The sequence below is a fragment of the Crinia signifera genome, chromosome 2, assembly GCF_055691185.1.
Source record: "Crinia signifera chromosome 2, ASM5569118v1, whole genome shotgun sequence".
In the NCBI taxonomy this organism is placed as follows: domain Eukaryota; kingdom Metazoa; phylum Chordata; class Amphibia; order Anura; family Myobatrachidae; genus Crinia; species Crinia signifera.
This window is the reverse complement of record NC_139218.1, coordinates 243,538,768-243,556,463: the sequence shown is the minus strand read 5'-3', so window position 1 is coordinate 243,556,463 and position 17,696 is coordinate 243,538,768. Positions and strand designations below refer to the sequence as shown.

The window sequence follows — 17,696 nt, the reverse complement described above, 5'->3', positions numbered from 1 at the left end:
GGGATGACATTTGGGATGACATTTTTATTTTTGTGTTACTGGTAGTGAAATGTTTCAACACGTGTATAGTGTAGGGGGGGGTACAAACTTTATTTCAACCCGGGGGGTATGTAGTGTGTAGTGTGTATGTAGTGCAGAAAAAAAAAATACTTTATACAAAAAAAAAAAAATTGAAGGGGTTAAAAAAAAAAAAAAAAATTGAAGGGGTTAAAAAAACAAAAAAAAAGGTCCTGCGCCAAAAATTGAGCACAGATGTTGGTCAGTAACGTCCGTCACTGAACAGCGCTCAAAGGCAACAGGAATTTGATAAAAAAAAAAAAAAAAATAGATCAACCCTGTGCCGAAAAAGCTGATCAGTGATGTACGTCACTGATCAGCGCACAGTGGCCACAGGACACCCACAAAATCACAATGTGTGTAAAAAAAAAATTAAAAAAAGACCACACAGCACCCACAAAAAAAAAAAAAAGGTGATCAGTGATGCGACACTGATTACCAGTGAGGGGCAGCAGGTGCACAACCTTTGGTGCAACTGGTAGCAACTGACAGGTATATATAAAAAAAAAAAACCTCTGCGCCCCCAAAAAGTTGCTGATCACCTCAGATATAGTGATCAGCACAAAAGGCGGGGGTAGCAGACACAAAATATACACTCTCTATCACTCTCTGTCACTATCTCTCTCTATCTCTCACTATCTATCACTATCTATCACTATCTATCACTATCTATCACTATCTATCACACTGCAGCAGCAGCACTGACAGTTATATGTATAAAAAAAAAACTGCACCCCCAAAAAGGGGGGGTAGCAGACACAAAATATACACTCTCTATCACTCTATGTCACTATCTCTCTCTATCTCTCACTATCTATCACTATCTATCACTATGACACTGCAGCAGCAGCACTGACAGTTATATATATAAAAAAAAAACCTGCACCCCCAAAAAGGGGGGGTAGCAGACACAAATCTCTCTATCTCTCACTATCTATCACTATCTATCACTATCTCTCACTATCTCTCACTATCTATCACTATCTATCACTATGACACTGCAGCAGCAGCAGTGACAGTTATTTATATATAAAAAACCCCTGCACCCCCAAAAAGGGGGGGTAGCAGACACACAATATAGCTCTCTCTGTCACTATCTCTCTATCTCTCTCTATCTCTCTATCACACTGCAGCAGCAGCAGGAAGTCTCAGGAAGTCAGATCCAGGAAGCGTCCAGCACGCTACAAGCAGTGATCAAGTGATCAGGTAAGGTATTTGCAAGGATCAGGTAAGTATTAGCAAGGATCAGGTCAGTATCACGGCAGATAGGCACGGTGACCGCTCTGCACGCTATTCCAGACCGGAATGGCGTCTGCAGCGCAGTCACCGTTAGTTTAAATGTCGCGCCTTGGCTGTGATTGGTCCGTGGGTCCCACGGACCAATCACAGCCTTGGGGGCAGGTGGGGTGAGGGTGGGGTGAGGTGTCATCGTCACCGATGACCCCCTCATGCCCCCTGACGCCCGGCGGTGATTGACACCTGTGTTACCAAGCGTCTGATTCGCTGGTAACACAGGAAAACGCTGTGAATGGCTGTTCACACTGAACAGCCAATCACAGCGATCGCCGACGGGGGGGCGACATCGCAGCCCCCCCTGGGCATGCAGGGACATGTCTGCTGTCAGGGACAGCAGACATCGTCCCTCTGTCACTGCGTCTCGAGACGCAGTGACAGTTTAAAGTCATGACGTATATATACGTCATGTGTCGGGAAGTACTTCCCGGCCATGACGTATATATACGTCAAATGTCGTGAAGGGGTTAAAAGTGTATCTTATACAAAAAGTGATGTGAATACAATGCACAAGCAGCTTCTACTGATTAAAATAATATGTGGAATGGCTATATTCTGTGTGCAAACGGGTCACATCTGCATATCAAATGCCATGTTGCACACAAAAACAATGCAATTTAGCATTTTGTATACAAATACAGCCAGGTTTGCACACAGTAAAAATGGATGGGAATTGCTGTGCAAACCCCACCCTGAAATGACTAACAAAGCAATTGGAAATTTCCAATAAGCCTTATTTACTGCCTGCTCCTCTGGTTCTTCGCTGTAGTGTCACAGACAGCAAAGTCCAGGGGCTAGCTGGGCACAGGACTCCTAACCTTGTACCTCACTACCACAACCATGCACCTACTCCCCAAAACACACTAAGTGGGATATTCAATACTCCCGACGAGAGAGATGGCTGCGGGGCACTATTCAATGTTGTCTTCCCTGACAGCATTGAACAGGGGATCTCGGCAGAACGAGCCCAACTTCACACGCAGTTGGGCTCGTTCTACCGAGAACGGCTGGGAATTAACGAGCTCCCGGTAACAGCTCGCGGCCACGCCCCCTTCTGGTCCCGTCTGCAAATTCTCGGTCGAGCAGACTAGAACGGGAGAGGGTCACGGCTGTTGCGCCAACCCGACAGCCGTGCCCCAACATTGAATACACCTTTTAAAAAAAACTCACCCTGCATACACTATCCCAAACCCTGCGCTCACCATTGGTCAATCATCTCCTTCCACTGGATTTTCTCAAGATACGGGGCTTAGCCAATTAAAAATTGGATACTTCCAGTTATCCAAAACATGAGATCAGTGTCATTTTTGTGGGCAATACCTTTGCCTAACTGGATATCAGCCTAGGTCTATATTTCACAATGCTATCTTTTATTTTATCTTTAAAAGGGAATTCCCCTATCACCAATAAGAATAGTTTGTGCCTACAGAAGTTATATGGAGACACTTTGCAAGTATAGGTGTATACTGTGACTTTTATGCAATGGGATTTATGGCTCACTTTAAACCATCTTATTGGAAACCCGGCAACTTGCTCTTATGGGGAATTAGGTTATTACAAACCAATGGCACCAATACCGTTTGTCAACTATATTTCTTCAAAGAAATAATACATAATCCATACAGTAAACAGTGTAGCAAGGCTTTCAATAAATACCTAAATAGCCTGCTGGCATGTTCCATACAGAGATATTAAAAATCTCTTACCAGACTACCTCACCAACATTGGATGAGATAAGGTAGCGAATAAACTGTTTCATGTTGTTATAAATTGCTCGGCCTTCTTCAACAGCAGACACTATAGTAGAGAAATTGTCATCAGAGAGAACCATTTCTGCTGCGGACTTTGCGACTGCGGTGCCAGACCCCATAGCAATGCCAATCTCAGCCTTCTTCAGGGCTGGGGCATCGTTCACTCCATCACCTGTCTAAGATATAAAAAAGATACTAGTATTTCCACAAGCATTCAATATTTTGCTTCCATCTAATGTGGATATTAAGTAAGATAATTCTTACCATAGCAGTAATTTCATTGAGAGACTGCAAATACTCCACAATTTTGGACTTGTGTGCTGGTTCCACACGGGCAAAGCAGCGAGCATTACGACAAGCATCCCGCTGTCTCTCTAATGGGAGGTCATCAAACTCTCTTCCAGTGTACGCCTTGTCTGTTATGTCTTCGGATTCTGAAAATATGCCAATCTTCCTGCATATTGCTACTGCCGTACCTTTGTTGTCACCAGTTATCATTATCACCTTGATGCCAGCTTTTCTGCACATCTGGATAGAGGTAGTCACCTCTTTACGGGGAGGATCTAACATTCCAACGCATCCAACAAATGTCAAATTTGTCTAAAAGTTGAAAGAATTCAATTACTTTTCATTTTTAAGCAATAAAATACTATGAGTAAAATGTCTTTTTGCAAAGGATAGGCTTACCTCGTAGTTGATGAACTTGTTCGAATCTTCCAATTGCATGTCTTCTAATTTTGTTGGTACATCTCTTGTAGCCAGAGCAAGACATCGAAGGGTGTCCATGCCACTACCCCAGTCCCGAACCTTAGCCATGATCCTCTCTCTAGCTGATGGAGTCAAAGGGAGCTTTGTAGAACCCACACGCACATAATTGCAACGCTCAATAACACTTTCAGGAGCACCCTGCAAGTAATAAAATCTTAAAGGTTACTAAATGGTGTCAATTTCATGTAATCAAACTACATCCTTATATATAGGATATTCCTTTACTGATTAATATAACAAGACCTCTCTGCTGAAGCTTGCCATCGCGATCACTCATTTTGCACTACCAGGAACCCTCCAAGCACAAAATCCATGCAGAATTCAAAAGTCTTTCTTTACACTTTCCAGCACATGCTAATGTTCCCTGTAGATCTTGCTCATCCATTATAAACTCTCCACCTTGATCTACCCCCTCCAACCCCATATTTTACTATAGGAACTTCACTTTGTTACCATACCTTCGGTTTTAGAGATCTGTGACCTACAGTATACTGCGTAGTAATACCTTTAATAAAAAATGTATTATGTACTTTCATGCTCTTTGGTCAGTCAAGGCCCACATACAGCACACTAGGCTGACTTGTCCGAAAGACAATTCGGACCAGATTTCTGTTGAGCTCCCCGGCAGCTTCCTGGGAGGCTCAGATATGATTTGGCATTGGAGGTGTCATTTTTTTTTTAAATGCGCTAAATTAAAATCAGGAAAAGGTAAAAAAACTGGATGACTTTAGATTCTCAGATATCAAGGAAACCGGATATCTTCTTGGTCAAGTCTTCTAATTCAGACAATGACTACAACACATTAGGTCGGGTCACCCTGTGAGAAACTGTGGATCACAGCTGCATGACATAATGGACTCTCTGACAAAAGCAGGAAGACATAGGGCTTGCTGGCTGAGGAGTGAAAGAGCATGCATCCATCAGCAGGAGAAACACTCTGGGTGATTCCCTGTTAGGGAAAGTATTGTAATTGCCACTTTATGTGTTGTAGGTTTACATTAACCAATAAATTGCTGGATAATTATTATAACACATGAGGTAGCGGTTTGGAACAAGCTGGTACATTCGGCTGCCTAAGGGACAAATCAGCCAAGCTAGTGTATCAAAAACATTAACCTGCTTCGCTCATAATTTTCCTCTAGATGGTGCTGACTGACTACATTATCTGCAATGCACAGTCCAACCACAGAATTTATTTTAGCTTTAATGACATCATTGCAAAACTCCAGCACTCATGAACAGAAGCCAAAACAGAAACAAAGAGCATTGAGACGCACCCATGATGTACAACCCGCAAGCATAATTAGATTTACCACTTCTTGTATACCCAATGAGAACCATGTACACATTGAAATCTGAGTAACACTGAAACTCAAAACATACTGTAGAGAAGGTCTCAAGTACAAGACATAGGAAAACAATATCCTAATATTTACTAATACCAGGAGCATATAACGGATTCCCTGTAAAATGATTGTGTTCTAGATGTTCAGTCCTTATTAAAAAAATAAAAATAAATGATAATATATATACACACATACACACACACACACACACACACACACACACACACACACACATATATATATATATATATACACACACATATGGCACCCAGGAGAGAATCCTATAGCGGGTTGGGAGATAGCGTCACTGACCAATAAATATCTTTTAGGTCACATAGAATGAAAAAAATGGGCAAGAAGGTGCAAATGTTGGCAAACTGAGAAACATGACAATATTTGTAAGCAATGGTAACTTTCATAAGAAAATGTTAATATACAGAGTGAATATGACAAAACTTGTTACCTTTATGAACATCTTACTGCCAGATGCTGCTGCACTAGAACCAACAGGGGTGCAATACACGGACATGGATTTCCGATCTCGGGAAAACTCCAAGGTACAGTCTTTCTTCATAATCTTTTTTATTACCTGGTACAATATAAAAAAAGTTTCTCATGCAGAACATTCAAATCAAGATATACACAGCCACACTACTATAGTATAGAATGGAAATAGTGTATCAGACTAGAATATTTGCGGTGTAATGACTATTACAATTATTTAACAGCCCTAATTAGTTTAATGCTAAAACCTGGGGTGACCGGGGAAAATTCCAGGTCTTTCACACTTTTACTATATATCTGCCAGAAACTGAAGATGTTTCAGAGGTTTGCAGGTTATGATGTCCTGTGGGAAATTGTAAATTAGTGTTTTCCACTTTAATATCAACCTTAAAAATGTCACTTAACAAGGTCTTTGGTGGTTTCACAACAAGAACTAGGGGGATTGTCTGGCGAGGATGGATTATTTTGGGTGAGGATCATCCTCGCCATCTAACACGTTTGCTGTATTCAATGTTCCAGGAGAATTCTCACCATCAGAGGATGGCAAGATTCCCTGGAATGGCAAGGTTCACCGCATATGCAGCAAGCCCACTGCATTTTGTGGCGAGCATCGCCGTTTTCATGGCTGCACTCACAGTTTCCACTTTACTAAAAAGAACCAGCGAGGTCAAAACGGCAAGTTAAGGGGACGCCGTTGAATACTCTGATGGTGAGCTATTGGCAATGCTCGCCGTATAGCTCACCATCAGAGGCTCGCCGGCACCATTGAATATACCCTATAGTAGGTCCCTGGCTTGGCTGGATATCTTCTGTGCTACTCACGTTCTCTCATAGGTGATTTCTGACACAGTTGCTCTAATATTTTCTAGCAGTGATGGTACATCATCTCTGCTCTACAAGGGAGAATGCAGAACATCTCCGAAGATGGCTAGCAGAGATCCCAGCTATATGAAAAGTGCAGGGACCTGTACAATGTAGAGTCCCACATAATTACTTATCAATAAGTGAAATTATTAGCTAAAATGTATTTTAATTGTGTAGAAGACACTTCTATATTCATAAAACTATTTGGACAAGTGTCAATGAGATCATCACTGTCAATAAGTAATTAGATTGGGAAGATAAGTGTTTAGGTGTGTACCCAGCAAGTCCCCATCTATCATAGGTATCTCCTCCCCATCTATCATATGCATCTCCAAAGCGCCTTTATATATTTATTTGGAACAGTGGCTTTTTGCTCAGCTCTACAAAAACAATCTAATTGAAACAATAATGTTAAATCAGTGCCAACATGTAATAATTCACAGTCCATTGTCTTTCTCAGTTTGAATTCATACTCACAGAATTGCAGGCATTCGCTCGTTCCACCTTTGAGAGCTTACTTAAATCCGTATTAAAGACATTCATCTTTTCCACCAGGCAGGTCAAAGCAGTCTCTGTTGCCTCGCCGACCTTTTCATATACTCCCTTGGACTGCAAAAGTTATCAATATACTCAAAAATCTCAACATCTTAAATTGACTTTGTCAAATCATTAAATATTATGATTGAATTTTAAACACTGCATTCAATTAATTTTAAATAGCTGCCTACAGTAGATTAAATCACATCATATATTTGTTTACGCACATTGAGGTATACAAAATGTGACATTTCACTGTATATAACATACTGTACACTTCAGGATGGTCAAAAGGATATATTAATTGCAAACTTTAAATAGGTGTTCCTCCATCTAGTGGCAAACAGGAGAAACACACCCCTCATTTATCCCAGACTAGTACATTGGTGTCTCTACTCCAATATTTCCCTGTATGTTCGGATACCATGGTCCAAAATTGTGTAATTCTGATTCTAAATATTGCCCTCTCAGCAGGTCTACGGCATGTGCATCACTCAATGCATGAGCAAAGTTCCCCCAGGTCCTAAACCCAGAAGTCCTTCATTGCAAAGGACAACTTGAACCAGGAGAGTTTTCCTTTGAGATTTTCTTCAAGCATTGCAGCTGACTCGCTATCACAGAGGAAAACATGCCACTATGCGGAACATATTTTAGATGGATGCCAGGGTTGCTGTGGCCCATTTAGAAAAGGAAAGTGGCACGTCATGGGGATCCAACCTCCATGAAAAGATTGTCCTGAGCAAGGTTTCTGCATGCAGGGTGCAACTGACTCAAGAGAAGTAGCAGCCTCCTATTCAGCTTTCTGGGAGTTTATCAGTGATAAAGATTCCTGATGGCCAAACATGTATTGACCCAGTTGGAGGTGCATCACCATATAACTACTGACTTAAGTCCAGAGTGACCGAGCAGATGGTGGCGGTTTTTGGGCCAAGACTTCTCATGTAGCTACCATACCAGTGCAGTGAACTGTCATTTCGGTCTGGTAGCTCAACCAACGCCTGCGCAAATGCTGGAAGACCAGATCTCACATTCAAGGTGCTCTTTTCCACCTTGACAGTGTACCTGCCCACACGCCCAGGAATGTGGTGGATTTTCTGGACCATTAGAGCATCCAGTAGTTTGGTCATCCTCTGTACAATCCAGACCTGGCCCCCTGCGACTTTTTTGTGCCCCCACAAACCGAGCCCAAAATGTGTGGAATTCGTTTTCGGTCACCTTGAAGCTGCATTGCAGACCTTCATCCTTCATTTAGCATGTAAAAGCCATACCGGTTTCTGACTGGACCAATTGCTTAAACAAGTGGTTTGAGTGCATACTGTACATAGACTCTGGCAAATACTTTAAAAACATTTTAATATTCAATTTATTTGTAAATATAGTACTTTTGTGGAAGCGTACTGCTCACCTTTTGTACATACTAGGAAAGTTTACCTGATCTTGCCACAAAACAAAATATTGTCAAATATTATATTCCGCTATAAGAATCTCAACAATTATGTGATAAAGGTGTTTAGTGGACTAAAGCTCAGTGATTAGGACAGTAATAAACTTTATAGAATACACAATATTGTCAATTAGCACAGAAGCATACTGACCTCATTAAAATCCAAAGATGAATCGTTACAGAGAGCGCAGATTGTGGCCAGCTCCACCAGACCATCATACTGCCCACACTGGACGGGCTGATCAGCTTTTAAACTGTTTAAAGAAAACAAAGGAAACTAAACAGCTCTGAAAGTTTACTTTGCCCCTCAAACAACCATGGTTTGATTCCTTAATAAGCAGGTATATACGGTTAAAGTTATGCCCCATAATATGAGGACTTAATATTTGCTTATCATGCTTCAAAATGTGATGCAAAAATGTTGGCATAGGATAATTTTGAAATACCTATTTTTATGTTAATATTATGTTCAGTGAATGATCAACATTCGGAGGTATTTTTTCTCTTGGTTTCTGTATCACAATATATGACGCTTGGGAACACCACCAACCAAAGTATGCAACAGGATCTACCGTAGTTAAAATATAGGATATTTTGTTTTTCTGCAACATCCAGGGGGAAATTTACCGAGATGGGAGTTCTATTTCACATGGGATGTTGCTATGGGCAACCAATCAATTTATTATCTACTAGAAGGTTCTTAATAAATATGTGGATTCTGATTGAACATCCTATGTGAAAGAACTATCTTTAGCTGCCCATACACGGAGCCGTTCGCCGGCATCCGTTCTGTACTGTGCGATGCACGCTCCTGCGCATCACATAGTACGGTACAAAAAGTATGTGCTGCACATACTTTTTGTACTAGGTACACATCGTATCGGATCGCAGTGCATGCACACTGCATGCACTAGGGATGCGATACGATGTGTGCTGTTTAAGTCCCAAATGGATCCGTTAAACGGACCGTGTATGGGCAGCTTTAGTAAAATTCCACCTGAGTTTTAAATGTACTTAAGGGCAGATGCAGAGGTGGATAAAAACCTTTTCAGCACTGGGACTGCAACAAACCTATGGAATCTCAAAATGTCCTTGCAAATAAGCTGCTGCAGTCAGTGAAACTATGCCTGAAGACGCATGGTCTAGCTGCGATATTCCCCCTGCAATGCCTGCTTTAACCCCCTCCCCATGTCACCCTTCCACCACACCCATTGGTTGCAGCCTGTAAAACCACACTGCGAAAGCAGTCACAAGACCATAGCGGCACATGTACAGTGAGACTCAGACCACAAACCATTAAGTATTTGAGAACTAATCCAACCTGGTCACCTCTGACCTGGGCTCTTAGGAGGTAGATATTACTATTCTAGAAGTCTTAAAACCACTAGACCTTTTCACATTGGTGGATGTCCTATTTGGCAAACATAAAATAGGTTTAATTTTATTTAACCATGCATGTTCAGGCAAATTTACTACAATTTAAATATACTGTAATTTTATGAAGGCTTCATAATAAAAATCTACGCAGGGGTAGTTTTCATTGAAAGTTCAAGCTAGTTTTTTTTTTCTTCATACAGTAGCACACAAAACCATACAAACAAGATGTTGCCCATTTATTTGATATGTTAATAATAGAATACATAGCATATTGTGGAACACAAATAAGACATTTGAACAACTTTGTTTTTACTGTATATACAGCATGAAACAGGATCTTCAGTTAGACGTTCTAGTAAGAATCAATGAATTGACCATTGTATGTTACTAAGGAGGCTGCTATTCTGGAGGCTACTTTGCTTTATTTGATTCAAATTTGGCCTCAATGTCCCATTCATAGACAAAACGGCTGCTATGCACCATTGCCAAGCAACTAGATCTCTGTCACATTTTGCCATACTGTATATGTACAGGCATGTGTAGCAAAAGTTAAATGATACATGACCATGTACACACTCTTAGAAGGACACGGTCTGATCAGATTAACCACTTGACTAAATTGACATTGAAGGTTAAGTCAGGTTGATAACTTGCCCCTCCTCAGGAAATGTCCCTCTTATTTATAGTGCTCCCTATGTTCCTTAAACATAGTCTAGGGAAGATGGGGCAGAACATGTAGTGCACACCACTAGCTTCAGTAACTGCTTTTACAGAGCTGGTCCAATTGGTACGCAGTACAAACTCTACCAGTCACATGATTGATGTGGAGCATCAGGGGCTTGCATGCTGGGCCACAAATGGAAAGATTGTAAGAGCTCAACACAAGTAGCTACTTAGTGCCTGGGTGGTACAACTGGATTAGGGATTGTCCACAGTGGCTCATTCTTCCATGCTCACTACCCATGATTAGAACTGCTAGAATTAAATCAAATCATTTATATGTTGCTGGGCTTTTCCCACGTGTTGATGGAGGTCCCTGCTATGAGGAATAGCAGAGAACCATCAGATTGCCATCATAGATGACAAAACCATTATGGCAAACCATTGATGGTTGTTATCCAACGATTGTCCATTGCTATTCCTACACTGCGTATACTGCTCCAGCTATACTGTTTGGCAAGAAGTAGAGAGGGAGAGAAGAGGATGCAGGAGGATGAATGAGGATGACTGGGGGGAGATAAAAGAAAGATGGGTGAGTAAAATGAATGAAGGAGTACAACAGTAAGTGTCTTCCATAGCATGGATGGTGAGGGCTATGGATTATTACATTTTAGTGGGGAAAAGAGGGAGGCATTGATGCTGCTCACATGGAGGATTAATTTGCAAAGCTTGGGAGAGGTAATAGGAAGTGGAAGAAAAAAATGCAGGAATGTCACAAACGTTTCGGGACATGTCTCGGCTTACAATTGCAATCCTGTACGAAAAAGACATGGTGCCATTCTCGCAGCCATTCAGGGCAACCATAGGATTACTCAGGAAATCAATTTTATTTATATGTCGTTGCTGGATTCTGCAAAGCAGCGGTGAGAGTCTCAGTAAAATTTGAAACTTCTGTGTAATTTGCATATTTTGCATATGTTCTGCACAGATGGATCACAGAGTATACAGTGAAATTTGATGATAAGTGTATGCGGGGCATAAAGTGTTCCTGAAAAGGTGGCCAAACTCATTTCCCCTGCCACCTACTGCGCCCCCCCCCCCCCCTCATTCTGGCATTAGTGGTGGTGGACCTCTGACCATGCGCAAAGACGAGGACGGGAGCAGTCTAATTCCGAAATCCCGGGATCGGAAACTCCAATCCCATGATTTAAATCCCGGATATTTTAGGGCCAAATCCGGTATCCCGCCAAGCCCAAACTCAGGATTGACCACCCTAATAATAACTTATTCACAGCCTTCACAGTTTCCAAGTAAAATCAATTAAAGACCCTTTCCCACTGCAGCTTTTAAACGTTAAAATAACGTTTAAAAGCAGTTTTTGTCCCATTCACACTTACCCGTGTAAACCACAAAGCAACACGTTTAAACTCTCTAGTAAACCTTGCCTGTCATTAAAAACATCACATGCACCAATCATGTTCTTAACCTTTATTATTATTTCTAAATACCGTTTAAAACCCTTTCCCATTGCCAAAAAAGGGCTCTTACACGGTAAAAACACTGCTTTTTACCCGGGTAACAAATACCGGTATTTGTTACCCGTGTAAAGCAACCTGGAGCTTTCCCACTGCAGCTCTAGCCGTTTAAAAAGGCTAAAAAAACGGCATTTTACCGTGTAAAGCCTGCAGTGGGAAAGGGGCATAAAACAGCACTTTTGCATTTCTTCATGAGTTTAAACCTTGCTTGTATTATACTCACATTTGACCCTCTGGAGCATAGGTAGAGCCGGTAATACTGAATTCATAAAGACTGCAATTTACTCCTTCAATCTTCTCTACCACAAACATCTTTAAAGAAGCAGAAGGGGGAAAAAAGAAAAAAAACTTAGCCCATAATACATGAATCCACATACACTCTTGCTACAATTCAAAAATGTCCAAACAAGGTAATACAACTCAAAACAGCTGAAAGACTGGCAGAGAACCCAATGCAATTTTATTTTTTGTTCGACTTGATTACCCTTGGATTGCTGAAATGGATTTGATTTAATTAATCTCAATAACAGTACAATTGAAGTGCTGTTTAACCTTGGCATAGAGACCTATCATCTCCAGAGAAACACAACATGCATAAAGTCTCTTAGCACCCCGCAGCTAGCCTGATCTTTTCTATAGGAAAAAATAATAAGCTGCCTTTTGTAGCCCATAAGAAAAGCAACGTTTACATAAAACCTTTAACAAAAGAAGCAAAGTTTGTTATTACAGGCAATAAATAAAAATTGCAAACAGTGTTTGGAACTACTCTTTATTAGCTGTAAACATCTGAAACCCAAAGAATGTACACTTGAGACATATTCCCATATATAACTGAAATATTACACTTTAGCATGGTTTACTTCTCAGTATACTTCCCACAGAATCAATCCTCTCAGACCTCTGTTGGTTTAAAAGTAGGGATCAATAGGATTCCTAATAAATGTGCAATTGATTATAAAAAAACCTACAATGCGTGCAACTGTTGTAACCAGAGAGACAAAGGGGTGTAATCAATGCAGACTAGGGAGCAGTGACTATTGCTCAGTCATAGCCTGCCCTCAGTATTCAACTGACCCCCCTGCACGTTATGTTTCCACATCGCTATTTCTAAAAAGCGAGGTGAAAACGGTGAGTGCGGCCGTCAAAATGGCGAGGCTCATAGCTATATGCAGCAGGCTCGAATTTACCGTAACATAAAATAGGGCGAGCTGTCGGCAAGGGGGTTAAACGCCAAGGATGGATTGTTTTTGGTGATCCTCGCCGAAAACAAGCCATCCTCGCCATAAAAACCTCCTCGCCGGCCGCATTGAATACACCCCAAAATGTCACACAAGACATGACCATATACCATTTAGTTGATTTTGAATGCTTACCCTGAATCATTCTTCAGCATTGCAACATATTGAACAGATAATGAATGATGCATAGGGCCTTTATACACAACCACTTAACCAGAGATCTACTGAGGCCATAGCAGGCCCAGTTTTATTTTTCTACACATGAAAGGCAGCGCAAAGTAATTGAAAGGTGAGGACTGCACTGTGGCAGTGGTGCCATCTTGGGTGCAAGGTGGAGGGGTGTTTAAGAGCCACCAACTCCACTCCAGAATCACTGGCCGGGAGGCAGAGAGAAAGTGCCATAACATAGTATGAATTGAAAGATGCCAGGAGGCAAAGGGTTGTGGAGGTAGTAGACAGAACCAGATGGAAAAGAAAGAAACACAAGAGTAGGTACAAATCAGCATAACACAAGTTGGCCATGAGTGATAAACACTTTATAATCATTTCTCTGTGGTAAGGAACATTACAATGTACACATGTATTGCAAAGTCCATTCAGCGTACGGTTAGCTTTGGGTGTACTCAGAGTATACACTATGGTTTCCATAACGACAAAACCCATATTTTACATGACTTGCCAAGGTGAGTATTTTGCTAAAAATGAATCGATGGCAATAAATGTTACATTCGCTTCATGCTGTATATTAGCCTAGTTTCTGTTTCTGTGTCTCAGGTGCCCTAATGGGTTATGTCCTGATGGGTCTTACATATAGCTTTGTCTTAAAAATGACTTCTCATTAGCATCTGAAAATCATTAACTCTTCTGGACTTAAAAATAGGATAGGAGGCAGTCCTATCAATTTATCAAAAAACTATATAATAAACATTAAAGATATCAATAACGTGAATAGTACCCTTATTGTAGATTGCATTTGCAAACTCAATGTGAACATTGCACTCTCTGTGGGGACCAAGACATTGTTTTGTATAGGTGTATGTTGTCTGGGAGAAACTTTTTTCTTTCAGCTCCCTCATAGGTCAGGAGTGTCATGTGATTGGATAGTTCCTTGATGCAAATTGATCTCATACTACATCACGTATTGGTCATTCCGATAATGTAACACATTTAATAACAACACATCTTCAGTCATATGACACATCTGATCCAAACAAATCCACATAACTACATTATAATCAATACAAATGATTATAAACTATGTATATTCATACAGGGTTCTCTTTATACTCAAGTTGCTCATACCCACATATGTAGCATCATAAAAATCTATAAACAAACTACTCCAGACACATCTTCAGCCTAACCCTAACCTTTCCTTCCCCACAATCCCCCCACTAGTGCTAAATCTAACCCTCCCCCTTACCACACTGCACAATACCCCGGGCGGGCCGCACACTTACTGATCGGGATGCCGGCTGCTAGCATTCTGGCATTGGCATCCTGATCCTGTTCGGACATCCGGTGCCTATCTTCTGATGGCAGTCGTGATGCCGGTGTCCTGACTGCAGAGTTGCTAACCACATCCCGCCATCACTTACCAGTTTAAGTTGCTTATAAATTAAAATTTTAGTAAAAAATCTGATTAACCATTGATTACACTTAGTCGTGTTATGTGGAATCAAGCAGAGCAAGTAAACAATTTCAATCAGGAAAAATGTAAAAAACAAAACACAAGGCATACTGTATGCTAAAGATCTAAGCATACCAAACAGATGCTGCCACTGCGCACTTTGTATTGGGGTCCTGAATGTGATCATGGAACTACAATCATTTTGCTATTACTATCACACTGTACTAAAAGGGAGATAATATCCTCTCTCTATAGCCCACAATGAAATACGGCTGTGTACTGTTTTATGAAGATTTGATCTATACTGTACATTGTTATACTAAAGATTAACATTTATATTTAGTTTAACATACAGATAGTCACTGTCTGTATCCACTAAACTGATGTTAACACTTTGAGTGCCAACGTGGCTGTAAGAGAGGCTGTAAACTGATGTTAACACTTTGGCATGTATTCAATGCCGGTGCGAGCGGCCGGCGAGGGGGTTAAACTGCGAGGATCACAGAAAACCAGTGATCCTCGCAGTTTAACCCCCGCGCCGGCCGCTCGCACTATGCAATGTTCCGGGGGAATCCTCGCCGTCACAGAACTGCGAGGATTCCCCTAAACTGTGAGAGCCGCGGCTAGTGCAGCAAACTCGCTGTAATTAGCCTCGATTCTCGCAGCTTTTGGAGGCACATTCGCAAATTTCCCCTCACTCAAAAAACGGAGTGAGGGGGAATTTGCGTATGAGGGGGGGGGGGGTCAGTTGAATACTGACAGGGTGAGCGGTGACTGCGAGCAAAAAGTCCTGCTCGCAGTCACCGCTCGCCCACGGCATTGAATATATGCCTTTGAGTGCCAACGTTGCTGTAAGAGATATAATAATGCAATATACAGGTATAACTAAACTTCACTGAATTGACTTGGCATTATTTGTATTTATTTATACTAAGGCCAGTATTCAATGCCTCAGATTCGCCGTTTTTTTTTAGTGAATCTGGCAATTCGCTGGGTTAACGGCGAATTTTCTGTCACAAAAAACAATTCGCCATATTCAATGGAGGCAATTCGCCACAAATGAACAGCGAATGTCTGCCGATTCGCCGTAAATGATTGTCCACAATTCGCCTGTGATTTTCAATGGGGTTTTTAGTGGAATTCGCCGACAGTGTATTCAATGCTCAAATGGAGAACTGCTTTCTCCATTGATTTTCGCCATGATTCTCCGTTTAGCATTCGTCATCTTTTTTAGGTGAACTGTAATGTGATCTTTTAAATTAAAGCGTTTTTAATTTTTTTTTTTGTGTTAAAAAATCAAAATATTTTTCCAATGAAAGGGCATGCTATTTTTATTCATATACTTGCAGCACATGAATATATTTTTAATATATATTTATTTTTTTTAAACAATATTTTTTTTTTTTACTACACATTCGCCAGCAGGGGGCCGGGAGCCGGAGCAGCTCATTAATATTCATATATTCACTGCACTGATCGGGACCAGTGAGTGCAGCGGCTCCGATCCCAGCACCCTGCCAGCACCCTGCGAGCCCCTTCTTCACCCCCACAAAGTGACTGGACACCCCCACAGGTGGGACACGTGTGTTGCTGCGCTGGTTGTGGTGGTGGGGGGGAGGCTATGCGGGGGACATGAGCTGACAGGCAAGAGAACGGGGACGGCTCCAGCAGCAACAGACCTCTGGCTCTGGCAGCCCCAGCGCGGTGATCGCAGATGTCAGCGCTGGGGCTGCTGGAGCCGGAGGTCTGCTACTGCTGCTGGGCCTGTCCATCATCAGGCTCTGCGGCGGATATCCCCCCCACCCCCCTTCAGAAATGTGCGGACCTCAGCGGAGGGGAAAGGGGTGAAGATACTGCTCATCAGTACACCCCGCCCGCTCTGTTCCCTGACCCCACAGACCTGCCTCAGCTGACGTAGAGACAGATCCAGCAGCAGTAGCAGACCTCCGGCTCAGGCAGCCCCAGCGCGGTGATAGCAGATGTCAGCGCTGGGACTGCTGGAGCCGGAGGTCTGCCACTGCTGCTGGAGCCGTCCGTCCCCATCCTCATGCTGTGCGGGGGCTCCTGGCAGTATCAGCGCGCTCCCCCGCCGGGACTCTGCTCAATCCCCTGCAGTGGCAGTGTAGCAGCAGCAGCAGGGGAGAGAGCCCTGGACTATTCGCCCCAGAGAGTGATTATCGCCGTCAGGGGCAGAGAGCCCCTGACGCGTTGAATAGGGAGGACGGGAGGCTGCTGGGCGAATCTCTCTGAAGGGAGAATTGTGGCGAAAGTGCAGCGAATCCTACACAGGATTCGCTGCCAGCCGCCAGCCCGGCCATTGAATACTGGCCTAAAAGAACAGTGGCTGTGAGCAATGCTGGCATTTTTAGCGGTTGTTTTGAGGATCTCTCACAGCAATGTTGGCACTCAAAGAGTTAAGGATTACCAGCAACACAAAAACGGGAAGGGTCTTAAGGTTCAAAACTATTCCACCGGTTTTATTTCCACTTAAACACAACTAAATTCTTGGAAATGTAAACAAAGTATTAAGTAAGTAAATTGGGATCATGTAGTTAGAACCATAGCATTTTGATTTATTAAAAGGGATTGAAAATGGTGCCAGACTAACCGCCAGACTAGGTGCAGAAACTGATGTAACCTAAGATATAGTCTGTGAATGCCCATAAATCAGGCAGATGTGTGAGTTGTTACA

General features: G+C 42.1%; 1 protein-coding gene across 2 annotated transcripts in view; it reads right to left on the bottom strand.

Annotated features, from left to right (window-relative positions):
- The window catches only part of ATP2A3 (ATPase sarcoplasmic/endoplasmic reticulum Ca2+ transporting 3), a 128,757-nt gene that overhangs the window by 21,235 nt on the left and 89,826 nt on the right, over window positions 1–17,696 (bottom strand). For both annotated transcript variants that reach the window (XM_083174137.1, XM_083174138.1), the window contains exons 9-15: window positions 12,360–12,448; window positions 8,716–8,818; window positions 7,061–7,192; window positions 5,679–5,804; window positions 3,789–4,007; window positions 3,366–3,701; window positions 3,057–3,277 (exon numbers count right to left, since the gene is read on the bottom strand). In XM_083174137.1, the coding sequence (XP_083030263.1) occupies window positions 3,057–3,277; window positions 3,366–3,701; window positions 3,789–4,007; window positions 5,679–5,804; window positions 7,061–7,192; window positions 8,716–8,818; window positions 12,360–12,448 (1,226 nt within the window). The remainder of the gene's footprint in view (window positions 1–3,056; window positions 3,278–3,365; window positions 3,702–3,788; window positions 4,008–5,678; window positions 5,805–7,060; window positions 7,193–8,715; window positions 8,819–12,359; window positions 12,449–17,696) is intronic.